At 37.3% G+C, this 27,546-nt stretch overlaps 1 protein-coding gene across 1 annotated transcript in view; it reads right to left on the reverse strand.

Moving 5' to 3' along the window:
* Positions 1-27,546, reverse strand: part of PARD3B (par-3 family cell polarity regulator beta) — a 385,985-nt gene that overhangs the window by 179,815 nt on the left and 178,624 nt on the right. Inside the window, exons 11-15 of the mRNA XM_030454365.1 lie at positions 19,070-19,255; positions 12,658-12,828; positions 9,178-9,307; positions 4,160-4,259; positions 643-755 (exon numbers count right to left, since the gene is read on the reverse strand). Coding sequence (XP_030310225.1) covers positions 643-755; positions 4,160-4,259; positions 9,178-9,307; positions 12,658-12,828; positions 19,070-19,255 — 700 coding nt within the window. The remainder of the gene's footprint in view (positions 1-642; positions 756-4,159; positions 4,260-9,177; positions 9,308-12,657; positions 12,829-19,069; positions 19,256-27,546) is intronic.

Here is a 27,546-nt window from a genome sequence, read left to right on the forward strand (position 1 = left end):
ACACTCATTAAAACATTATTTGGTTTTCAGCTGAAATAACCCCTCAATCTTCCACCCACAAATGCTTTCCCAGTACTCAAAGAACCATTTACTTTCTTTTTCATGTACCCTGCAAGATTTTCTGCACAACATTGGTGGGTAGAAAACCATGACCTTACCAGTCTTCTAGTACTTTTAAAGATCTCCTGCAACACTTCTACTGCCTGTGTTTGACACTGCCCATGAAGAAACATACAACTTGTCTTAGGAAAGTTAGTCTTTGTCCAGTGTAGTTTTGCAGTCATTTATATTCTATAAGAAAATTACTTTTGTTATTGATGTTTTGTTTTATTTTTTAGAAATAAAAAGCTTGTACAGCAATTCTTTTTGCTCGTTTTTACAAAAGCTTCCTCTTTACCTCAGCTAATAATTCAGTACAATGGAGAGAATGGCCTTTAAAGAAAAAAAAAAAACCTTTTTTCAGCTTCAATAAAAATGGTGCTTGGAAATAGATGCTAAAGGAGGAAGACCATTGTCCCCATCACTGCAGCTCCTCTGCAGAACTTACTCCCTGATGCTTGTTAAACAAAAGCCAGAAACAGAGATGGTGCAGATGGGCTGAGGCTACAAAGCTGACCCATTTTTCAACCCATCCCTTCTTACCCAGATCCATGCTTTTTGAGGCTTTCAGATTAATTGATTCAGAATTGGCTGATGTCAAAGATCCGAAGTTGATGTGCTGATCTGATAAATACAGTGCTGAATTTATGATGTGGCTACAGAGGGGGGAAAAAAAAAAAGACATAAAATATTTAGGTGTCATTTAAAAACACAAGTGAAATAATTAAAGCATGCACAATATACATTTATCCTCCAGTTGCTTGCAACCATGCATTTTAAAATCAGTTACAGAACCTTAATTTTCTTTTGTGAGACTTAATACCCCCAGCCACCTGGTTTTCATCATGGATGCAAATGTAAGTGCTTAGTGATAACCACTTTTACACAATTCATATTTTATTTAGCAGAAGAGGAACATACTTGTACCTGCTGAGGTGGTGTTTTTTGTTTTGTTTTGTTTTTTCCATTTGCTAGTTCTATTTAACCACTGCATTTCCAAGTACCATGCTACAAAAAGCTGGAAAAAGTACTCTCAATGCTCCTAGCTCAATTCCACTTTATCTGCCAATATAGAGCTATTTTACAGCCTTGTCCCATTGCTGCAGAGGCTGGAACCTGGAGGTTTCATGGAGGATGCCATAACATTCTGAAGAATTCCAAGGTATCAAGGTGGGGTTTGTTTGTTTGCTTTTTCTGTGTTGTTTTTTGATTCTTTCTTTGGTCTGGGTTGTTTGTTTTTTTTTCTGTGTCTTTGTGCTTTTGTTTATTTGTTTTAAAATTAGTTCACTTCAGTTCAGTCAAATATCTAAACATTTCAAAATTCCACCTAAGTGAAACTCAAAGTAACTTTTAGTTGTGAGGAGGCAAAACACCTCACTGCAATGCATTTGAAGTCATCCACATCCCTTTTCAATTGGAAACTAGTTTTTAGAATACTCAAACAGAAGCATAGCTTAAAAAAATACATTTCCCAAATGTGCAATTAAAAGGCTTAGTTTTATAGAGTTAAAACACTTCCCCCAATGTTTTCTCAAATATAATTCCAGTGAAATTAGCATAACTTGACTCAGCAATTCAGTTTCCAAAGAATTTAATGTAAAACCAATGCAACACTGGAAAAATAGTCAAGGTAGGAGAAAAGGCCTGTAAATTCATTATGATTTTAACACATCATTATAATTCAATAGCATGGTTTTGATCCTAGCTTGTTGAAAAATCAGGAACTGAGTCTAGCAAACATCTACAGTTGGGAATTCAATGCAGAATTCCCTTAGTCTGTGTAGACTTTTGTTTGCTTACCATGTCATGCACATATGTCTGGGAGATCAGAAATTATCAATTCTTCTAGTGAAATGACTTTATGTTAGTAAAAAGAAAATCACAGAATCACTGAGGCTGGGAAGGACCTCAGATCAAGTCCAGCCTGTGACCTAACACCACCACACCACCTGGACCATGGCACTGTGTGCCACATCCAGCCTTCCCTTAAACACCTCCAGGGATGGTGACTCCACCACTTCCCTGGGCAGTCCATTCCAGTTCCTGATCACCCTCTCCATGAGGAAGTGCTCTCTGATATCCAACCTAAACCTCCCCTGGCACAGCTTCAGGCCATGCTCACTCACCCTGTCACTTGCTGACTGGGAGAAGAACCCAACACACACCTGACTACAGCTCCCACTCAGGTACTTAGGGAGGGTGATAAAATTTCCCCCCAAGTCTCCCCTTCTTCAGACTAAACAAGCCCAGCTTCCTCAGCCTCTTCGCATAAGATTTTCCCTCTACACCCTTCACCAGCCTTGTTGCATTCAAGGTATCCATAATAATATATACTCTTTGGTAATATGGGCAATCAATCATCTAAAGGGTAGTTTTTAATCACAGTCACGCTCACAAAGACAGAAATATGGCTAATGTTTTAGTTGAAATGTATATTTTCCTGCATCATTGCAGGAAATAGTTTCATGACTGTCAAAACTGTGAAATGACACAAAATGAGTAAACAGTGTTCAACATTGGATTTTGTCCTGATTAGGGCCAGGACAAAACTAATTTTCTGTCCTGTAATTTTACATTGAGCTAAGTCTCTTCTAAGTAGCTGCAATTGCTGGAATTAACAGCAGGTTCCTCAGTCAGAGTCAGCTTCTAGGGCTGGTAACACTTGATGTTTATAGTTAACAGCTAGGGAATGTTATGCAGAACGAAGGACACTGCTCTGTTCTGAGAAACATCTTATGCTCCAGAAAGGGAGTAAAGGGGTCACATCTCCAACCCTCCTTTAGAGAGGAGAAGACAAGATCAAAACTGACCAAATGGAGTATTCCATCCCATGCATATCACACCCAGTATAAATTTGAGGGATCACCAGGGTCAAGTCCCTTCCTTCTTCTGGTCCTTCACCTATGGCTGGCATCGTGGGAGGATTCCATCCTTTCACCTGCCTGTGGTCCTGATCTCTGAGATCCTGACTCTGTGTTCCTGCCTCCAGATCCCAGCTGCTGCTGACTCCAGGAGTCCAGCCTGGGACTGGCTGCCCTGGGACTGGCTGCCCTGCAGCCTTGGCTGTGGTGTGTTACTGGAGGGAAGGAGGAGGAATGTAGCATTGGTTTTGTGTATATTTGTTTTTGGGGTTTTTTTTCTTCAATATTTTTTCTTTTTAATAATTACTGTTTCATTAAAGCTGTGCAGTTTAGTTTCCAACCCATAAGTCTCTCTCCCTTATTCTCTCTCCTTTCTTTATCAGGGAGGGGGTTAATCAAGAGCATTTGTCATTCAGTTAATTGCTGGCCCCATATTAAACCGTGACAAATTTTCAGCATTAGAAATATAAGTTGAAATGATGCTTTAAGCTGAATCCTGTGCTACTTGAGATAAAGTATATGCCACCATGAGCTTCAACACATTTACATTTTTTCTGCACTTCCAAACTTCTCTATTTACTAAAGAAATTAAAACCTACAGCTGCCACTAAGCACACCAACCTTTACAATAGGTACTCTTAAAATGTCTGAAAAATCTTACCAATGCATTTACAACTGGTAAAGTATCCATTAATTTTTTTTCCCCTACACTTTTCAATGTTCAGTTTTCCTGAAGCTCCTGAAGCTTCATTTTGAATTCTGAAGAATGCCTTTAGCTGACGTGCTGTATATGGAGATTCAGTTTCCTACAGCCTGAATTCAGCTAGGACTTGAAAAATTTTAAGATACTGCATCTACACACAGCACTCATTGGTATGGTTTAAATACCCTTTTTTTTTCAAGTGGGATTATGTTTTGGTTTTTGTGGGGTTTTTTTGGTGTTGATTTTTTTTTGTTGTTGTTAATTTTAATGAACAGATGCGGGGTACTGTGTTCCATATATTACAACACAAATTAAAAATGCACTAAAAACTAAACCAACATTCCCAGCTTGTATTAAAGGACCATTCAGGTTACTGTAAGAATGGTGGTACAAGTTTTTACCAAACAAGAAGTAAGTCTAAGATCAATTAGAACTACTGCCACAACCACTTCTGAGAAATTAAGGCTGTAACTATTAAGAATAGTCAAAGTCCAACCTATGATTATAATCCTCATTCAGAAAATCCTCACTGGGATGTCGTGGGAGAGGTGGAGGGGTTTCATTTTCACCATTGCCATGATCAGACACTGGAAATTCTGAAATAAAATTTTTAAAGAAGTTAAAATAAGCCTCAGAAACAAGCACATCAAAACAGTTCATTGATTATTTACTGTACTGGAAGGTCTCAAGCAGTCCTGAAGTGAGTCACAGATTATTCAAATCCCTAAACAAACTAAACTAGAAAAAAAATCACACAAACAGAAAATAGACACCTTGGGATTTTCTGAAGAGATGCTTTGCAGATTCAAAGATGTATAATTAAAGATAAATATAGGGAAACCATGCTTATAGTGAAGTTGATCACACAGCACAAATTGCTTTAGTCCTTTTGAGTGGATTTTCACTTCCACAAAGCCACATTCTCACTGACTCATACTTTCATTCCCTTTGATGGGGAGCTTTTACCATCTTTCAAGTACAGAAGAGAACCACATTCTCAGCTAAGAGTTCAAAAGAAACTTCTGGTATATTATGACAAGAAAAGAAAGAGGCTTTTCTGAATTATGGTCTTCATTTCCTATGATTATGGTGATTTCATTTTTAACCTTTACAGAAGGCATTCAGCTCACACCATAAAATTACTTAGGACCAAAGAAAAAAAAATTAACTACTCAATTAAACCACACAAAGTATTCTAAGCAGTAATACTCATATACCTGTAGTATTTAGTGTGATTGCTTTAGGCCAGTTCATAATGTGCTGCAAATCTACCACTCAATCAAAAGGTCTCATCTTATCCAATGTCCCTGTATTTTTCAATGTAGGATATCTTCATCCTTCCAAAACTTAACAGGAAACATGGGCATGGAATAATTCTTGAGTTTCAATGGCAGATAAGCAATTACACAATATGGACACACCACACCTCCATGTGACCTGTTGTGTTGCACTGAAAGGCACTAGATATTTACACAATCTTGTCTAACTTGTGAGGAAAAGTGTTTACAGGGAGAGGATCAAGCCAGACAGCAATAGAACACATTTATTAGATCAGAATATTAAGACAGTTCCCTAAAAGCAAGCAAACAAACAAAAAACCACAACAAAGTTGGACTACTGGCTCAACAATCCTGTAAAACTCCTATTGAGTAGATAGCCTCAGAGATCAGAAAGATAAGACATAGTCAAAACTCTCTCTCAGGAAAAGTGAGACTGTCATAAGAAGAAAATGAAGGTGACCTTAAAAATATGGATTGCCAGTCTGAGACAAAAAATATGTATGCTACCTAACATATATGCACAGGGACTTTTTGCATTATGATCCCATTCTCTCAGGTTGCAATTTAAGGACAGAAGAGATGATGAGTAAATGGGAAATTCTCACAGTAAAAAGAATTCAGAACAAGAGAAAAGTCACACTGTTCTAAGTAATTAATTTTTTTGTAATGAAATTATTTGAATGATGAATCAAAAGATAAATTAAAAAAATCACACTACATCCTACACCAGATCTTACCCCATTTACACAGCCTCTGATAGCCATAGCTACAGAGATTGTGCATATCATGAAGTTATATTAACTTTGATTCCCAGTAATTGATACATCGGTTTGTGAAGGCTGCTTGAGGACTGGTTACCACTGCATTTTTCTTGTAGTACACAAATGGTACCCTCAGGAAAATATAAGATGTCCTGAGCAAATAAGGAAGTGATCACAAGGGACTACAGCTCCTAGCAAAATGAGAGCAGGTGCAAAAGGGTGAGAGCATTTAATCACAGAGACAGTCACTGGCTCCACATTCAAGACCTCAGGAAATTATCTTAACAGATCTAGAGTGATTAGAGAAACAGCTAGGGAACTAAACAAAATACACTGAATTTTCAGATCCTAAACAGTTTAGGAGTTTACACAATTGACTCTGCCTGTGAGATACATGTATTGTTTACAAGCAAAATTTAAACATTAATTTAACATGTTACATCTGTGAATTGCCACGGGTGATTTAGAAATTAAAACCACATTCTCATTTTAAGGAAAGGTACAGCACTGAAGCAGATGGAATGTAGAAAACGTACAGTGGGTTTATACCATGACAACTCTAGATGTTGGCAACACCAGGGGAACTTGGTGTGCTGGCTCTGAAAGAAATTGCATGGAGGGTGGAGAGGAGTGGAGATACCACATCCATGCTCTGTGGCAACAATGGAATTCAGAAGTACTATGAGACCAACCAGATTGACTTTTGATACCCTGAGCCAACAACCTGCCAACTTTTGACAAAATGCTGTCCTTTAGGTGAACTTTGCTCATTATAATCTCATTATAGGACCAAACACACCTCCATCCTCAAAAGTAACCCATGTCCAAGGTGTGATAACCCCTCACTGAGCTTGCACTCTGAATTTTCTCTGGGCTGTACCTTTAAATGTGAAGCAAGAGAACTTTGCACCGATCATGATAAAGGTGTGTCTGACTCGTGTCACTCAAGATCCACCTGTGATGTAAAATAGCATAGAAGTATCTAGAAAGGGAAAGGATGATGGGGAAGATACCACTACAGGGATGACCCCATTGTCCTCATCTCTTGGCCCTGTTGATGGGCTGAGCCTCTCTTCCCCCTACATCAGGACACCTTTGGAAGATTCAAACACTGGACCATACCAAGTGTCTCTCCAGGAACAGTGTAAATCTCTACAGAGTTACTTTCTTTACATGTATTGTAGCCAGGCTGTATTATTTATAATCCAGGCATTTACACTTGCTCTGCAGACAGTGAATTTCTGACAGGCAGCCCGAAGAGCATGTACAGGGCTGCTTCAATAAAGTGCCCTATTCATTAACCTGGCTGTGAGAGATTCCATTGAACACTGACCAAACTCTTTAATTGTGGCCATGATAGTTCACAAGCATGACTGCACAGATAGTGCAGCATTAACAGTGCATCAGGACCTATCACTGTCCAGTGTATGTACTGTGTGTGACCAGACTACTAACACAAACTTGGCTGTCACTCAGGACCTAAGTCCAGCCACCACCAGCACCTCTAATATCTGAGGATCATCTGGAAGATAAACAAGTGAGTTTATTTTCTGCCAAATTACTAAATCCTTTTAACACAACAACTTAATTTTCTATCTTGAAATTATCACGTGCATGAAAACAGATGCTTGTACAACCATGAAGCTCAGCAGTCTGTGGTAGTAGAGAGAGTTTACAAGTATTCTACTGTTTAACCAGAGAGATGACAGCATGTCCCCATTAAATGTATTTAATGTAGGGTTACAAGAAATGCAGAAGAACCTCTAATGAAACACATTCCAGTCATCTTTCAAAATCAGAAACATAAAGCTGCTGGCACCAAAATGTCATTTCTTGAAGAGGTTGTTCAAAAAACACTGAATCTGTGCAATAACTGGGTAGCAAAGGAAGTGAGGACTTGAAAGCAGCAAGTATTGCTCATGCAAAAAGAGAACAAATGCTGGCATTTCAATACTGGATCAGTGTCCCCTCCCCATTTATTTAAATATCAACAGGAAAGACAAAGTTTATAGCTTTAGCTATAATCACCTTTTCCCAGACATTAGTTTTTCTCACACATGTATATTTAAAAAGACTCTTTAAAAAGACAACAAGATTAGCAGGACAAGCTTCAGTGTCTTTTTGCTGAGCTTTTGTATTAATTTTATCCGCAGGAACAGTGAATGATACTGAAAATCACTTACTGGAAAACACTAATTGAGAAACTGACATTTTGTGAAAAAACAGCTCCTGTCATTAAATTCTTACCTTATGCTAAAAATCTCTTCCATCTTTTATTGTTCTTTGCACAATGTACCATCCAAACTTGTACATCCAGGATCTGGATAGTATGCCTTAGAAATGTACAAGGAACTGTTCTCATAGAATGGTTTGGGTTGGAAGGCACCTTAAAGATCATTTAATTCCAACTCTGCTGCCATGGGCAGGGACACCTTCCACTAGACCAGGTTGCTCAAAGCCCCATCCAGCCTGGCCTTGCCCCCAAGGAGGGGGCAGCCACAACTTCCCTGGGGAACATGTTCCAGTGTCTCACCACCCTCACAGACAACAATATCTTATTAATACCTAATCTAAATCTATTGTCTTTCATAGTCATTGTAACAGCCTACTAAATTACATTTTGCAGGCCACCCAGATTCCCCAGTTGTCTAGGGAAGTGGGAAAAATAATGCATAATTCAGCTGCATCAAAGAATTTTTTCTCTTCTACTGGAAGGTATGTAAGTATGCATTTGGCTTCAAGGATAGGAGAACACTTGAAAGAATAAGGGGTCAAGACCATCTCAAATACTTGAATATTTCAATTAACTAGTATCTTGCCAAGTCTCACACAAGTTGGATAGTACAGTATGTCATCATAAATAAAAGATGACAGGAAAACAAGTGGTCTGAAAGCTCTTACACGCTTGCATATACCCATAGGTTTTCTTTGTAGAATGTACATGGCTACCTAAATTTTTTAACAAGTCCATTAATTTAATTCCAACTTTTAAATTAAAGGAATTTTTCTACCTCTGGACAAATTTTACCTTAAGTCTGAAATAATCAAGTGTACTTCATGAATAACATGCTTTTGTCTACATTTATTGACTTTCTAACAAATTCTGACAAGATCTAAGAATTCAATGCAAAAATGATTGTACTCATTAAAGATACATACAAAATAAACATTTAGACAACATATATTTTGCTCTCCTAATCTGCTTTTTATCCAACCTTACATGCTGGGGCAGCGAGCTAGAAACTATTACTTAAACTGGAATTTGTGGAATTTGTGCCAGGAATCTAATTCACAACTTCTGAGTCAGCTCTCCCACCTCTGCTGAGTCTTCAAGCCTCAGAGTAACATGGTGTGCACTTACCCTAATTAACTGCTTTTCTAGTGGCTGTGGTTTTCAAAAAAAAAAAAACAACAACCAAATCTAAACCCACTTTGCACTTTCTTTTAGCACAGAGAGGATGTCTAGAGATTACCTTTTGTTCTTTCCTGAGGACTCCTTGTTACAAACTGCTGAAGAGTGGTTCCATTGTGCCGGGAATCAGCTGCCAAGGTATGGCTCCCATCAAAGCCTGATTTTTGAAAGACTCCCTGGTCTGAGTGTTCCTAAGGAAAAAAAAAAAAACAGAGCCACACATTGCAGCAAAGAAATGAAATGTTCAATAATGCAGAAGATCAGGCAGCAGTACACACAGTGCACAGACACAGCGATGTGTTCACTGTACACTGATTCCTTTCAAATGAGAAACTTCAAAGTTATCTTTGACTGGTTTGCTTACCATGAAACAGGGCAGTATCTCAGCAATCACAACCATTAAGAATGATGCACAAAAAATTAAACCTGTTTTTTTTTTGGTGACCCACAACTGGCTTCATGCAAATTCTCCATCTGGGAGGGCAGCTTGTGACATTGTCAACACAAGAACATGGGCAATGCCAATGGTATTTTTCTGCCAGCCAGCTGGTTCCCTTCTTTTGCAGACTGAGTACATATGTTCTGATGGTGACACACTAGTGCAGTTTTGCAAGTAAGAAGTTACACCAAACTCTCAAATGCAGGTCTTCTGGCTAAACTCCTGTCACATATCTAGTCAGCTTTTCTTTGGAGAGATATTTCCCACCCTATACATACAATGTTGCCTAATTTATATTCCTTAGCAGTTGCTCAATAGAAAAAAGGGTAAAAAATAAAAATAATGAATCACAGCTTCTAAAATTGAGACAGACTCAGAAAGACAATTCTGTACTCATTACTCAGTGAAAACAAAAAACCCCACAGGAATATTATGGTTAGTTTCAAAACAACCTTTATAGTTTCTGTGATTTTACACCTGTTTTTTCAAGGGAGCTCCAACTGCCTTCAATTTCTAAAGTGCACATTCATTATGGCAGCAAATGTTACACTAAATAACATTTAAATAAATAATTCCTTAAATGTCATAGTCACATCTACTGTAGAAAAGCATTTATGGAAACAGTGTAATTTCTTTGTAAAATGATGCATGAGGTTTAATCCACTGGCAAGTGATTGTCTGCAAACCAATGTGTAAGAAAGTATAATATGTTACCTTATCTTGCAACCTGCCTTTCCAGATTAATTAAAATAAAGATAAAATAATGAAAGAATAAATAATAAAATAGTAATAACAATAGAATAATAACAATAACATTTTTTAAATGGAAAAAATGCACCTTAGAACACAAATCATTCCCAGGATGCTCATGGTGACAATAAGGCTACAAATGTAGTCTCAGTGGACCAGGTAGCACATGCAACATTCTCTCCAGCATGAGCCATTTAAAGATGCTCTTTTGAACCTCTGTACAGACACACAGACACCACACAGCCACTGACAAATAATCTTCTCATTAATGAAAACCCTTTAGTTTACATACAGTTCCTTATATAATGATTTCCTCATTTACTGCTTTCTCAAGGATACTGCAAGCTAAATTAAGCCTTGCAGCATCCAAATTACTACTGGAGACTTGCAGGCAGTGGGATAGGGAGCCTTGAACAATAACAATAAATCTGCTTTTTCAGATCTTCGATAAATGACACAATGACATCAATATCTCAACAACTGCTCAGTAACAGGCCTAATTAGAGTATTCTGCTTATAAAACAAATCTGTCATGGAAGACCTCCATTAGTGTCCTGACCAGTAAAAACAATAATGCATTTCTAAACATATTCTCCTTCTACCAAGCTGAGTTGCAGTACTCAGGAAGCTGTTTTGGGAAAATGAAAGAACAGACAACAACCCATTTTTCCTGTGGTCTCCAGACTCAAATGGAATTACAATTGAACCTAAAGACAACCCTATAAAAATTAATTCCTGTCTAAAATGAATTTGATTCAATCAAGACCTCATTATGCATTCTTCACAGGGCATGAGTCAAGATTATTTACCTCTTTCATACATCTGGTTAATGTATAAAACTATACTTAACTATAAAAAGCAGCCTCATGCTTTTCTCAGATCAATCATGTTTGATTGGAAGTTTAAAAAAAATAAATTGGCTTTTGTTAGCTGAAGAAATCTAGCAGAATAAGAAATAAGCTTTATTTAAAGGTGAGTTATCTTTCTTAAATCACAAGAGTGCACAATAAATACATCATATACTTTGTAATTCTTCCTTACAGAATAATGCTTTCTCACATACAAAACAAAAAACCAAAATGTTTTCCTCTAAAATATTCCAAAATTGCTAATATTTCTCTGGCAAGACTGAAATCAGTGTGGTTTTTGCAAAGTTTTCTCTCAAAAAAGCATCATGTTTGGAAAGTAATATATTTCTAAATTTATTTCTCAATCAATTAATGATGCTAGTAAATAAAACTGAAAATTACCAGGAAAATACAAAGAGTTAATTATACTAAAAGATATTTGCATTGTCTTGCTCTATCTGACATTTTATGCAAACACACCCAAAACCCTGATTCTTCTAAATATTTTAAAATGTTCCATCAAAACTCATTAAGAAGCTTGAAACAGTATCTTGGAATTTTATAATGGCATTTATTACAGCCTTTATACCACAAATCCACTTGTAGGGAACTGTACAGATGTTGAAAAACTATTAAAATTTACTCAAAGGTCAAAACTGGGGTGTGTAACAAGGGCTGGCAGTATAGATACATGCATACTATCCATAGATATACACCAAGATGAGGAAACAGGGTGCATGTGTACATGTATACATCAAAGAGAGGGAACAAGAGAGATCATAAAACCAACCCTTTTAAAAATAAGAGGTGATTGACAAACATCAGTTTATATAAGATCCAGAAAACACAGCCACTAAAATGGCTTTCTCCTCTTATCTTGTTACCTTAGTTAAGCAAGTTTTATCTTAATGAACTCAGAAACCCATCCTGAAGGAGTAGTCTTCAACTGATCAGGGAAAGTAAAATAGCAATTCCTTGAAGATCAAAAAGAGGAAAAAAACAAAAGGAAAACTTCTTCTGTGGGAGAACATAAAAGGACCAGAAGACCATTGAAAGGAGAAAAAAAAAAAAAAAAAAAAAGAAGTGAATAAAAATACTAATGAAACTGAACAAGAAATAAAGAAGTAAAATCCAAGTCAAGTCACATTAAGACATTAAGGTGTCTGATCATGACAACAAATGAAATCAGAAGAATTCAAATGGTCTCTATCTCGGCTGTATCAACACATTAATCCTACATTAACCCTCCTGGGGACCACAATTCCTTTTACTCGAATACTTGTCTAATTAAAGTAAGAGGCAACTTTTAGACTGGTGTCAACAAGAACAGCAAGATCTGTCCATATCAACCAGAAAAATCCTGTGTGAATCCTGACTCCACACAGTCAAGACTTAATTCTGCCAGGAGGTCTCTCTTTGACTGAGACTTCAGCCCCCATCTCTTACATGTAAAAACATTGGGATCAGAAAGACATTTTAAAAACAAATGCATTTACTACATCACCTCTGTTGGCACTTCCAGTCTCCGGAGAACTACCAGCTGGATCCTCCCCCGGATGTTCCCCTTCATGGACATGGAGCGCCTCAGGGTTTCCATGGCCTCATGATTGGACTTGCCCAGGAGAGACTCCCCATTTACTGCAACAAGCTGATCATTTACTCGCAAACGACCATCCTACAAGCAAAAAATACACCAAACAAACAAACAAATTAAAAAATAAAGAATTATCAAGCAGGGGTGTTACATACAGGAAAGCAAGATGCACAGAATGAGACATTGCTTCCTAAAATTTAAGAAACAAGAGACTGCATAGCACCACGTCTTCAAAACCAAAAAACTTGGTGTCCATTAATTGCCCATTTTTTTCCTTCATTTACTACATTTCAGGAAAAGTTCATAGGACAATTACAAACACAGAAGTGCATGAACAGGCAGGCTGGTTCTTTTTTCATGGACAATTAATTTTCTATAATTTCTGAAAAGGAAACAGGAAAAGGAGGTTTTGGTTAGTTAAAAGGACCCACACCACAGCTGTTGGTAGCTGAAGTGTGACCAGGAAGGAATACTGGTTTAAAAGGTTTAAAAATCATTTAAAAAATGGTTTAAAACTTTGAAGAGGGCAGATTATGGTTAGACATTAGGAAAAAATCCTTTCCAGTGAGGGCAGTGAGAAACTGGAACAAGTTGATCAGAGGTGTGGATGCCCCTTCCCTATAAGTGTTTAAGGCCAGGTTGGATGGGGCCTTGAGGAACTGGAACTAGTGGGAGGTGTCCCTGCCCATGCAGGGGGATTGGAACTGGATGATCTTTAAGGTCCCTTCCAAACCAAACCATTCTATATGATTCTATGATACTGCAAGATATTTTCCCTGCATTATATTATGTGATATCAGGGTCTGTAAGAAACAGCTACAAAAAAATTGTCTTACAGTCTCACTGCTATCTTTCTACCTTGTCACAATTACCATGCCACCTGATGGGGTAGTGTTCTGTTCTCATTTCAGAATGATAAGATGTAAGCATCCCTATTTTAAATAATGTAGTCCATGTCTTTTAATGACCAAACCTGCTGCCAATAACAAAAATATGGTTGGGCCACACCAAGTAGCCTATGCTATTGAAAAATTCCTTTAGTTTCACTGTGAAGGTTAAGTGACATCTGTGGAAGTAATAAAGCAGTGGACACAGCTATTTGTTATTTAGGAGTATTATTGCTGTATTATTATCTGTGATTTATTTCTTTTCATAAAAGCATGTGCCCTGGTCTTTTCTCTCTTTAACTAGAAAACAAGGTTTATTTAATTAAGACACAAGAGCTCCATTTAAAGCCTGTCAAGTTCACAATTATTAAGTTGGCAACAGACCTCAAAAGAAGGAAGAGAGAACAAGAAACTGAAGACATCCAACATAGAAGGGCAGTAAAGAATAGCAGGGAAAGAACTTGTTTAGAGGTATATTGTATGGTTAAAATGGATTCGATTCATTCATGAGATCTTTACATACTCTTTGTAAGACACTGTCAGAACAGTTTACATATTTTATGTATCTGAATAATCCAAACTAAATATGCTTTTCAATTTTTATGCTTTCTATCTGCCAGCCAAGTCATTTGTGCTCAAATGAGGTACAGTAGCTATGAAAAATACAGTTTTCTTATTTTTGTAGGAACTGGGTATCATCATTACCACAGCAGAGTATGAATAGCTACAGAGCTGAAAACTGCAGCTTTTACCAGAATCCAAAATAAACTGGGACAAGAAGATGGAAAGACAGAATTAGGAAATGAATCACTCAGGGAAGGAAAATGAAGAGATATTAAACTTTTCTGGGAAAGGTATGGGAATGGAGGATAGGAAACAGCAATACTTTTTGTAAAACATACCAAACTCCCATTTTTCTACTGATTTCATGCCAACATAAATTTACATACAAGCAAAGTCAGTAGGCTGATTCTACCCTTTCTCTACTTACAAAATGATGCCATCACACATGGCAAAGTTTAGGAGAGAAGAGTTATCACTATTGAACAGGGAGTTTTATTATTTGCACATGTTGCAATTCCCTTGCGTTCTATCAACATTTGCTGAATGAAGCCATTCACAGCAAGAGATGTTTAAGGAGAATTTTTTTTTTTTTTTAGTTTCTGTGAGCCTTTGAAAATTTGACAGGTCCTCATGTCCTCCTATGGTCCCACATGTTCTCAGATTACTTCTTTGTGGCTAAATATCCATGTAGAAGTATCTGTTAAACATTCTTACTAAAGCACATATAAGTACAATGTCAAATGCATCTTGATGTGACTGCATCTGTTGACTATGCAACTGTTCTGAACACAATGCATACTTTTAAATTAATCAATACAGCTTCAGAATGCTCAGAATTGCTGGATTACTAACGTGCATTGAAATACTTTTGTATGAGGCTCTGTATTTCTTTATATTTTAATAATATCAGTTCTTAACTGAAGCATCTCCCCTTTTCCCACTCTTTTACATGCTCTACTTGAGTTCAACACTTCAGCTATGATAGAAGAAAAAAGGTGTGCATGCTTTAGAAATCCTGATAAACCACACTCGTTAAGCCACCTGTACAAGGTAGGTTGGAAGACAGCTGAACTTTCTTTTCACATATGCTCAGGTAGAAGTTATTTCACAGAAAAACCTTTTGCTGTTTTAAAGACTGAAAAAATGTATCTCAATGTCCAGTTTCCAAACACAGATTTTCATATCACTGGTGTTATGGCCTGGTTTAGAAGACTGAACTGCAAGACAATCTTCTTGGCATTAAACACGCTAAATGTTGTTTTAATGTATTTTTTCTTTTATGTCTGAAAGGTGGGTTTCTTTGTGGCTTCTGAGTAGAAAAATAACATTTGGCATTTCAGCAAAACAGTTTTCAAATGGGTATCTGAAATTGTAAATGAGCTATTCTCATAAAGAGTAAAGCTACCACCCATTTGCTTACTAAAAACTGTTGGTTTTATTTAATGAAGACTTACAGCAAGGGGTAGAACCTACAACCATATGGCTCTCACAGCCAGGGAGTCACAAGAATCTCATGCTTTTTACACTAGAGCATGGAGATAAAATGCCATGTTCTTCAAAGACTTATGTTTTTAATCAAAGCACATCTAGTTATTTCCCTTATCACATTAATGACATTTCACTCAGAAGGAATTCCTTGATGGCATTGATTGGTGTAATCCAATTTCCCCATCCACTTAACACAACAAGCAATGTTTACTGCAGCAGCACTCAGAAGCCTAAAGGAGGTTCAAGATACACCACGTTTTGATTTGAACAAATTCACAAGTAGAAAATATTCCATTAATTCTGCATTTCAGCCGCAGCAGAAAACAAGTACTTGATCACCAGGAATGTACCACAAGTGTCTCTAGGGAAACAAGACTGAAATCCCTAAAATTATGCAGAAAGTTGATGAATTTAAACTCAAATGCTGGTTTTCTTCATAGGAAAGGCTCTGCAGAACTAAAAAATGCCAAGTACTCCAGTAGCCTCTTTCTATTAGGGATAAAAAACAGACACTTCAAAAACTACAAAAGGAGGTTAAAGAAGGGACACAGTGGCTCAACAAGCAAAAGTAAATGTTTTTATTCCTGCGGGAGACAGTGTTACAATACCAAGTAAGAACATCAAGGCATTTCTTACTTTGGTTTTGTAGCAAGAGTGGTAATAGCACTGGGTCTTACTGTAACTGTACAATGCAAGATACATCAGTATGTTCTAAAATCTCTAGCTACGATTAAAAAAACCCTAAATATAGAATTAAAGACTGCTGCTTTCCCTTAGGTTCTTTTACAACTCCCTTTCTGTACTTTGTAATGCCACAAACACATGAGAGGCAGGTAAGTGTTGGCCTCTCTTCAGACCTTTGGTTGGGACCAATGCCATCTAACTGTAACCAACCAAAATTGTCTGCATCTCATACCTAACTCTTAATTCTACAAAATACATTGATGAAAGAAGTTTATCAAAACCTATGTACAGCATTAGAAGGACTGAGCATTTACATCAGCAGTGAAACAAACATGTTCAATGTAGTACCTCTCCTATAAAGACAAGCAGTGACTGTATTGACAACATGAGCACAGTATCACAAAACAGGAAGAAATTTTAAACTCTAATTGCAGAAGTGAGACATAATAAGAGAATTCTCATGTCAGTGAGCATTATAATTCCCTCCTGTGAAAGTCTGCCATGAAAATTTTGTAGACTGAAAAGCACACACACGTCTAAGTCCATAATATTCTGTTTTAGAGAGCATGAGAATGGATCACATGGGAAAATTCTCTGGAAAGTACCTGCTGGGAAGAAAGGCTTTTAAGGACAATAAGGACATCTTTAAATATTTATGCCCAAGTATGTGCACACTTTTAAACTTGATACAAGAAATTGTATTAATTGTTAATACCCACTGATTATGTTTTGTTCTACATCAAGGTCAAGAGACAGGAGAAAGACAGCTCTTCTCCATGCATATGGCAACCGTAAACTGGTTCTTAAGGCATCACCACAATGACTGCATTCTGTGGGTACTTGTAGAAAATACATGGAAAAGATTCTCTGAACACTTCTGGTTGAAGCTAGAGCCTCATCTGCTATCTTATTTGTTCCTAAGCCTATACTCACATTTTTACTACACAGTTCTAACAGGTGAAAGGCTTATAAAAAGGCAGAATAAAGAACAGGTCACAGGACCACAGGTTACCACAAGACAAAATCTTCCAGTCAAGCTGACCAACCATGTCAGTTTGCCATTTACTAATGTGTGAGCACAGAAGTCCTACTTTATTAGTTTGCAGATGCCTCAAGCCAAAATTAACTGCTCTGGAGTGAGTAACTATGGGAAAATAGAGACTGCTAAACTTACAGACCTAGAAAGAGCTGTCTTACGTGAATATGATGTGACAAGTCAGGTAGGCAGCCCACTAATGCTGCCTCAATGTGGCTCCACAAGCTTTTTGCTTTTCCAAAAACCAAGTTTATTTGTTGCAATACACACTGTCACTGCTACTGGTGTGGACAACTACTCAGGGAACACAGAGCTGGGAACATAAGGAGGGCACCCTCATTTCCACAGTAGAACAAGGTATTCTCTGTAGCACACATACACAAGTTTATCAAGCCCTTATTTGTTCTTTTAAGCCTTAACTCATTTCTGATATGCACTGTATAGATGATCTTACTCCCTTGTCATTCAGCCCTGAGTTAACCATAGACATTGTTCTGCAAGGCAGGTACCAGACTCAGTTGTACCTGAGGAGGTCTGACCTTTGAAATAACTGTGGGACTAGGACATGTAAATAATAGAAGCAGAGAAGTATTAAACATTCACATAAAAGCTAAAGCCTTCCTTGATTACCACTATTTACCAGCTGTTGTAAATATATGATCAAAGTTTTAATGCTGAGAATTGTCTTACTCAGCAGTCTGTAGAGGAATTTACACACACAGAATTAAAAGGTATTTTTACAGAAGTGTGAGGGATTGCTGAGATAGCACAAAAGAAAAAAATTAGATTATAAATCCACAACAGCTAAACATACTAGCCCTGAAATATTAAGACTTTAGTTTCTAATTTCAGTTAAGTTACTTTTTTCAAGTTTTATTTGGAAAAAAAAAGCCACGAAGTCAATAGATTTCTTAAAGATTACAAAATAATTCAAATACTTTTTAATCATAAGAATGTGCAACAGTCCTTGTATAGTCCCTAGAGGGAACAGAACAATTTATAAAACTGTCATTTACCAATTTAATGTTACCAGTTCCATACAACTCAGGAGCAATTTGTAGCTTCCACCCAATGGATGCCAGGCTCAGTCAAGTTAAATTTTTACTACAATGGTAAAAACTATTTGCATAAAACCAAAAGAAAATTATGAATTATCATTTAGAGCACAAATTAAATACATAATCCTTAACTTCAAAGATTTATCAATTTCTAATTTTTGTAAATAAGTTTATCTCTTGGTTTTTATGGGTCTGCCTGTATGACTTAAGGAGGACCAAAAGCTGTGGAGATAATTGATAAATGTACATACCCAACTCTGAGTCTAGCAGCACACAAACTTTCCCATGCACTCCTGTGGGTTGTGGGGAAGCTCAGACACAGCCTTTCCTTGTACCCACACATTCTTACTGTTCTTGCCCCTTCCCCTTTTTCTGCAGCATCCAAATGCACCTCAAGGTTACCACCAATTTGCTTTCCCAGTGGCAAACAACCACACGCAACACCAGAATCTTGGGACAAAACATTAGTAGGCTTGCAGTTCACCTGAAGGAATGAGTGACAAAAAGGTATTCGTTCCTAGAAAGCTCAGCAAGCAAGATTCAGTGCTCAGTGAAGAAACGTCTGAATTCTAAAGCAGTCATCATCTGATGTGTTCCTTCCATACCTTAAAAGCAGCACCTCCATGAATAATGGATTTGATGAAAATCCCAAGATCAGCTCCAGTCTCACGAGATTTGTTGCCTTTTAAGCTCACACCAAGTCCAGCAGAGCCAGAATCATTCAGAGGAATCTCAAAGGTCAGCTGCTCTGTGGTTTCTGGAGAAAGAATACTGCAGTTTGGCTCTCCCTTCTGTTGGAGAAACAAGGATGAAAATATGGGTGAAAAAGGGGCAGAGACAATGCATAAAACAGTTGTACCCATAGGTTCATATGACAAGAAATAGTTCTCCAGAAAGTAGCTTGAAGAAGCAGCCTTATACCAAACAATGCTTTTAGATGGCATTTTTGTCACATGATCTGACTTAAAATGTTATTTTTAATAATACCTACGAATATGCATAAATATAGGGTAAAATATCTTAGTCGCACACGATATGACTGATGCTGCAGCAGAATACAGAAAGGATGTTTAGTTTAAACACAGCTGCATAACAAAAGCTATAAAACTCTCAACATCTTTACATGCAGCTCACAAACTGCAAAGATAGTTGTACTGTTAAATCCTATTCCACTCTGAAAACTGACTTTAATCCTTAAAAACAATCCTTTCCTTAAACCTGCATACAGATGGAAGTTGTAACAAAAGCAAGGGTGAGAAATGAAAACAGAGTAACTCAATATGCACTAACTCCTTTTGTACATATTCCATAGAGATTTTGTTTTGTTTTTACTTCTTGTATAGACATTGATTGTAAGATTTTTCTTATATTAGATTGCTGTAGACAAGACTACAAAGTCAAGTATCTGTAGCTAGGGAAGATCAGAAAGAACTTCCTTTTATTTTAGACTATCTGCAGTTTTCTAGGGTTGTATGGGGGTTTTTTGCTTGCTTGCTTTTTGTTTGTTTTTTTCTGGGGGGGGAGGGGTTTGCTTGTTTGGTTTTGGTATTTGTTTTATTTTCTCTTAAGTGGGCTAGAATCATGAAATTGAACAAAAATAAATTTTTGACTGAAATACTTACACTGGTGCTGTACAGAAATAAAATCAGGACAGGGAGACCTGCTATGGAGTAAAATGTTCCAGGACGGATTAGTGGAAAAAATTTAAGCATTACAGCTGATTTTATTCCACTCTTCCTTTTCCATCTAACTCCAAGACAATTAATGAGCTTATGCTCCTTGTCAGTTGGACATTTTTTATTCTTTGTAACAGTAATGTGAAAAAATTAACAGGGAAAAAAACTATGAAAAAGAAGTACACAGACAAGTACCAGTTGAAAAAGATGACTGGGGGTTGCTTTCAAGGGTGTCAAAGTCTGTTTGACAGCATTTGTGTTAAATTATAACTTTATGTTTTATTATCAAGTAGAGGTCACATGCAAGGACGAGTGGAGTAGCTGAGCCAATCCTCCTTTTCAGGTGAAATAATGAAGGATTCTTTCCAGGGCTAAGCTGCAGTACCTACAGTATCAGCGCAGTATTGTCAGCAGATGTTTTCTCAGTAGCAAGAACAGTTCCAGATACTCATTTATTATGTTGTTTGATCAATAGTAAATATTATTGCAGAACTAAGAGCAGAAATTAATATCCTGAAGCAACAACAAAAAATTTGAAATAGTAACCACTAAGTACATTTTATTTTATAAGTCCTTTCACTGATGAGAAGCAGTTACTGGCTACAGAGGAAGTGTGAGAGCCAGAGAGCTAGGAGCATATACCTAAATCCCAATATCCTCTATGCTCAAATATTTCCTGGAATGTAGCTACATTCTATTAAATGAACACAAAATTTTCCTAACTGAGAAATATAAAAATGACATAGTACCAACAGTGACAATTGTCTTGATGCCAGCACTCATCTCCAGTGCCTGTGTTCTTTTGTCTTTGTTCACCAGAAGCAGATGATTCTCAGTTACAAATCTGTCACTTTTATTTCTTAGCTGTGGATATCGGGACATCCGAAATATAATCTGCCAAAACCTACAAACTCCTACTTACCACTGTGAACAATACATTGCAAAAATTCCTGGCTCTGACCTCCTCCAAAAGAATCAGAAGAATTTTTGGCCCAATCTTTTGTTTTTCAAAAATACACATTCTCATCGGCCAGTTCAGAACCCTTAGATCAGAAGGTTACTCAAATGGTACATCCTGTTCAGATCTGGACAGAGCAGATTTTTCTAAATGTCTGAGACATGTCATGCCTCCTGCAGCCCTTCGGGAAAGTCTGTTTTTCTTGCCTAGGCAAGCAGTTCCTGTGTGCTGCTGCTATTCTTCCACTTGAATCCAGGACACCTGCACAAGATCCTTACCCCTTCTGTATGTCAGTACTGTGGTTTTGTCTTTGCAAGCACCATAAGGGAAACAGTGAGAGGGATTGTTATCATCAAACAGAAAAGGTCCCAGTGCCCATGGTCTACTTTCACCAGAGCAGTCACAAATTGGTGCAGAATGTTACCTCAACATGCACTTGGACTTCACATAAAACAGAATTTGGTCACATCCAGATCAATTTTTAATGGGGATGGCTGAAGGTAAGCCCTGGCACAAAGGTTATTATTAAAAAAAAACACATTTCAGGGTAAAGGTGACACAGTACTTTTGTCAAGAAATAAAGGGGTATTTTTCTGTTAGCTTCTTTTTCAGGATCGTTTTACCTGTTTCACTTAAAGTACAATAACTTCAGACTAAGGACTTCATGCATTTGTTAACACAGACTTGTAAAACCCCAAACACATCACAATCTAAACATGTCCCTCAAGCCAATATATGGAAATAAACCAGGCAGGTGAGTCTGCTCAAATTTGAGTCAAGTGGTCTCATGAATTCCATTCTCACTTTGTATTATTGCTCTTGTCACCATGACACAGATGCCAGGGCCAAAGACCCACCATGCTCAAGGCCTTGGTGGTGGCTGTAGGAGGTTGGATGCCATTCCCTTCTCCATGCTGTGGGCACACATGCTCCATAGCAGGACTGTGCTCTGCTGCAGGCTTCAGCAAACAAGACAGGTGGATTCCAAAAGACAGACATCTAACAAACTTGTTTACCCTTGCAAAAAACCCAAAATCAACCCCGAACATGCCTAAAAGGAGACATAATAGTCTTCAAAACATTTTAAAGTAGCATTTTCTCCCTGTTTTTTTTGCAGGCAATTTTTGACATCAGAAATGTCTCACTTAAACAGCAGCCAAGGAAATGTCAGAGAGTCACAAAGACAACCTTAGCCCTCGATATCTGGGGAAAAAAAGACTGACTAGGTGTTCACTAGAACTTTCCCACTACATATTTCCCAAGATAATGATATTACACATAGTTTTTCAGTAAAATCTAGTTCAATTTCTGATACAAATAAAGTGCTAATAGCAGAGTAATAAAAAAAGGAATAGAAATGCTCAGTGTTCTGTATTATTCCCTAGCATAACACAACTATGTTATATATATGCTGCCTCCTGGTTGCACTATCCATGACTCCAGGTAATTCCTGATCTCTCTTAACTGTTTGGGAAGACACCAACCTTCCTGCAGGTGGCTTCTTTGGGAGCAGAATAGAGCAGTAAGAAGAAGTACAAGATGGGATCTCTCCTGACTCAGTTTTTAAAAGAGAAGGGAGCAAACAACCAAACAGGTACCATCCCTCAAGAAGGGAAATCAGAACAGCAGAAACACTTTCATCCACAGAGATACTGGCATGGAACTTCTGACATCTACAAACCAGACAGAAAAGTCCAGAATAGTTTACATGAAGGTGAGAGAACACAGTTTGCTATATTTGAGAGAAAAAGACCCTACTATTAACATGCACCAAATAACATTCAGCAATGCAGATTGAAAGCCTTTATCTAAAAGTCTTAGGATCCATTTCATTAACTGATGTTCTGCCAATGATTTTATTTAGTTTTTAAGAAGCACAGATGTACCTCAGGTTTCTGATTTCTTAATTAGACGGCTAGAATAAAAGATTCTTAAGACGACAAACTTTTACTGGTATATAGTTCTTATCAACAGAGTCTCAGTATTTTAAAGAAGAGATATAATATACTTTTGGCCTTCTTTTATTCCTGTAACACACAGAACCTGCTCAATCATCAGTACAAACAGAATTGTAACCTTTTAAAAAAGTACTACGTGTTGTGTTGTATTCCTCCTTTTGTCTACTTAGCCTATGGCTATATCCACTCAATATTGTGTCAGTCCTCTGTCTACCATGGGACATCACTTTCAATTAGTTCTTTTATTTAATCTTACAATGCTTGTTCTCATTGACCGCAGCACTTTTGATCTGTGGATTTATGATAATCTAATGCCTCTCACTGGAAAGGTTGCTCTATTTATCTCTAATATACTCGTGCCAAAAGGGAAGCTGAAAAAAAAAACAAAACAAAAAACCAAAAAAACTCCCACTTAAGCCAGGAAGGAAATAGCTTTTGTTTAAAACAACAAGAGACCTTTCAGTACCTGCCTGATGCCCTTGACCAGCACACTATTATGGCCTCTAAATATGCTGTCTGCCCCTTGCCTAGCTGCTCGTTTCTGATAAGAGATGCCAACTCCCTGGAGTGCCATTCAGAGCTGAGAACAAAAGGGAAGAGACCCATAGGGGTTATTTTGAAAGGCACATGAGGGAAATAAGACATTTACATGATTTTGCAATTACTTTCTGCAAAAATCTGTAAAAGTTAAAAAGCAGCATTTAAATTTCAGCACCACATAACTGTTATTGGCAGAAAAGCTTGAAAAATAAACTATGCCCTGATTTGCACTATTGTCTATGTTCTTTTACAAGAGCTTAGCCACAATTATGAAACTTTCCTGATTAGCTCAATATTACTCATTATAAAATCTACACCTCTTTTTTTTTTTTTAATGTAGGTATAAAGTAATGGTCTTGAAAATAATACTCAAAGGTTATTTTGCCACAATCTAGTAAATAACTGAAGTCACTGCTGCATGTATTCATCTTTAGCATTTCTGAGAGATGTTCATCTTGGCTTCTTTAAAATCATCCATATTCTGTATTGCAATAAAAACTAAATGGTCACTAATGGTACACCCTACTAAGACAAGAAAGCCAATATCAAATCCATAGAGATTTACACTGCACTTGGGTATTTTACATTATCACAGTACACTACAAATTTACATCTGACATAATTGGCAAAACTAGATTCAGCTCCCCACCCAAGGCAGACACCTCACATTTCACAATTTACCATCTGATGTCACAGGACACTTAAAAAATGGAGATTTTCCAGTTTGCTTGACTTGCCTCTTTGAGATCCTATGGTAAGTATGACCCAAGGAAATGCTTTGTTCTTGCAAAGGAGTTTTGAATTCAGTATGTCACTGCTCTAACTTTTAAAAAAGCAGTCTTTCTTAACCTTTAAGGTTACATAACTGTAGCAAACTGAGAAAAATTTACCAGTTGGGTCCTCAATCAAGGTATGTCCTACTGTGAAAACACCCATTTTCATCCCATGTCTGGGGTTAGCCATGTGTTTAAGCACCCTACTGAGCTGGAGCCTTATGCAGTTAATATACCTTGCCACTTAGATCCTAACATCACTCATGAAGATGGAAGACTGCATGGTATTTTCAGGGTGAATTAATGATTGCTGTTACTGCATACATTCAGAATATATTCCTGGCAAACAGATCACAGCACTGTGATGTACAAATCCAACTCTACTCAATTGCTTGGTTACAGTTTTGAAGGGATGACAAACAAAGCAATAAGTACTGTGTAATTATTTTATGCCACCTTCAAACACCACATGCACATGAACATTAAGTCAGCCTAGGAAAAACATTTTCCCATGGATTCCAAGACACTGAAATGTTAAAAAAAATTTCATATAACATAGAGAATAAATCTTGTGACCCTTGGAAAAGGCAAGGTACTACAATTGCCAGTAAGATCTAAGAATTGCCCAAGTACTCTGGTTTTATTAAATGTAAATTCTGCAAATCTGGATAAATGCATCTAAAGTGTATGAAGACTCAATTTCTGTTAAAAGCCAGATCTTAAATGACTCTATTCTGATGTATAAACCAGATTTTATAGATGAAAGTGGTCTCCCAAACACTGTGCAACACCAGAGCTGAAACGGGTCCTATCCAGTGAGCAGTTTTCAATTCCCAATGTTCTGAGGTTCCTCAGTTTAAAGAGTTTTGGGCAACAATCCTGTATCCAAAAAGAGTTCTCTCCTTACTTGTCTCTAGTCTAACTTATTCCTTACAAGCAGGTAGAGCACCATCAAAGGTTTGTGCAGACAATAACTTATGACCTGAGTTTTTAGACTACTCTTTTAAGATGAGCCACCTTTGCTAGAAAATAGGAAGACTGGGTCTGAAAGATAAACCACTGCTGCACCATAACACTTGGATGGGCTTGACAGAGAAAGCAACAGTAGATGAAGTGCAGTAAGAGCTCGGCAGTCCTGACCAGGCTGCCACTGTCACACAAAAAAGCCCAGTAAACACGTTTGCTGTGCTGGGAGCATAGAATCATAGAATCATAGAATCCTTGGGGTTGGAAGGGACCTCGAAAGATCATCTAGTCCAACCCCCCCTGCCAGAGCAGGGCCACCTAGAGTACATCACATAGGAACGTGTCCAGGCGGGTTTTGAATATCTCCAGTGAAGGAGACTCCACGACCCCCCTGGGCAGCCTGTTCCAGGGCTCTGTCACCCTTACAGTAAAAAAATTTTTTCGAATATTCAACTTGAACCTCCTGTGCTCCAATTTACACCCATTACCCCTTGTCCTATCACTGGTCACCACTGAGAAAAGCCTAACTCAAGTTAGCTTGAGAGCAGTATTGGCACGTCACAGCATCTGAGAACACATTCTACCACTGCAAAATTGTTGTATCTAGTTTAAAGAGAAAAACAACCACATTTTAGAGATACATGAATTATTCAAGCAATTTATTCCCCTTTGCTAAGTTAGGGAGTCCCACCAAAAGCCAGGACAACAGGATACTTTTTGCCACAGCTGCTGTGGTAGGAAGGACTGTCATGTTCCTTCTAAACAGCAATCTCTTACTAACTTTTATAATGAGCACGGTAACGAATCAACAAACCTCAGTTTCTGGTACTGTAAGATATAATGAACTTCTGAAATCCATACTGAATGCTGAAAACCTGTGAGGGATTGCACTAACAATGGTTTCAATCTAAAGAGACACATAAGCACAGACAAAATCTACACTAATTTCTCAATTATTCTAGATAATCTACAGGCTCAACATTCAAGACCTTGATTCAAAAGTCCTTGGAAAAAAACCAGGACTTAAAAAATCTCCATAGCTGATAAAGTCAGCCAAGATGAAAGGTACCATGTGTATTCCAAGCAGCCTTCATTATAACAACTCAGGAGCTGCATCTTCTGTATATGATTAAAATCCGATACATATATATTAAATTTTTTTTCCCTATCAGATTCTTCTCACTTTGAATAGAGATAACAAAACAAAGAAATGGTACTTGCTGAAAGAATTTTCTGACTTAATTTATTGGAGCATGAGAATTATTTATTTGAATTGAATATGACACTCACTGGTTGACCTACAAAAACAGGTGCCAAAATGTTTAAGTCTAGGCTGAAGTTTCATCTATTATTTCCTGCACATTAAAAGGCAAGAAATAATTAAAAGAAAATAATGGAAAATAACCTTTGAGTATTAAAACCAAAAAGGACAACAATCCAGACAAACATTTTTCCTTCAGGCATAGAAGTTGAAGGTAGAGGAAGGAAATAACTAAGGGAGGACTGAAACATAAAACTTAATCACATGGTAACCAGAAAAAAAATTGAACCTGCCCTCATATTCCTTTCTTCCATCCCATATAGTGTGTATGTAAAAAAAAAAAGAATCAGAGTTATAGATCAATGCTGCATTTTATACATTGTTGCTCTTTCAGCTTCTGTAGTAAAAATGCCCATTTATTCCCTTTCTACTTCCATTCTTCAGTGATCAGTGAATATGTCAGTAAACCATAGAAACAGTGATTAGAGTTGAAGCTGGTAAGGTAAAATAAAAAATAAAGCATATGCAAAACATAAGCTATGTATGTGCTCTAACAAGGAAAAATGCACCAAAGTAGTTTCAGTGTTAAATCATTTCTGGCAGTTGAAGAACAGGTATATTGCTCTGCTTATGTATTTCATATCTGCTATCCAGAAGGTTCATGAAAAGTAAGAATAATAAAGAATTGCATAAGATTATGACAAAGAAAGGGTTACACAAGAGCTGTTCTTATTGAAATAGCTTTGCTTGTTTTACCAATGAGAGGAAAGAGAAGGGTGAATGATTCAATTTCATATATTTTTTACAAGAAATATTTTTATACAATTATTGCAAGACATGGCATCATCAGGTCACACATTTCTCTCAGAGAAAAAACAAGATGCAACAAATATATATGATCAAGACACTGTATTTTCAGAACACAACAGAACAGTGGCCATAGTTTGATA

Source organism: Calypte anna, chromosome 7 (genome assembly GCF_003957555.1).
Source record: "Calypte anna isolate BGI_N300 chromosome 7, bCalAnn1_v1.p, whole genome shotgun sequence".
NCBI classification, from domain to species: Eukaryota; Metazoa; Chordata; class Aves; order Apodiformes; family Trochilidae; genus Calypte; species Calypte anna.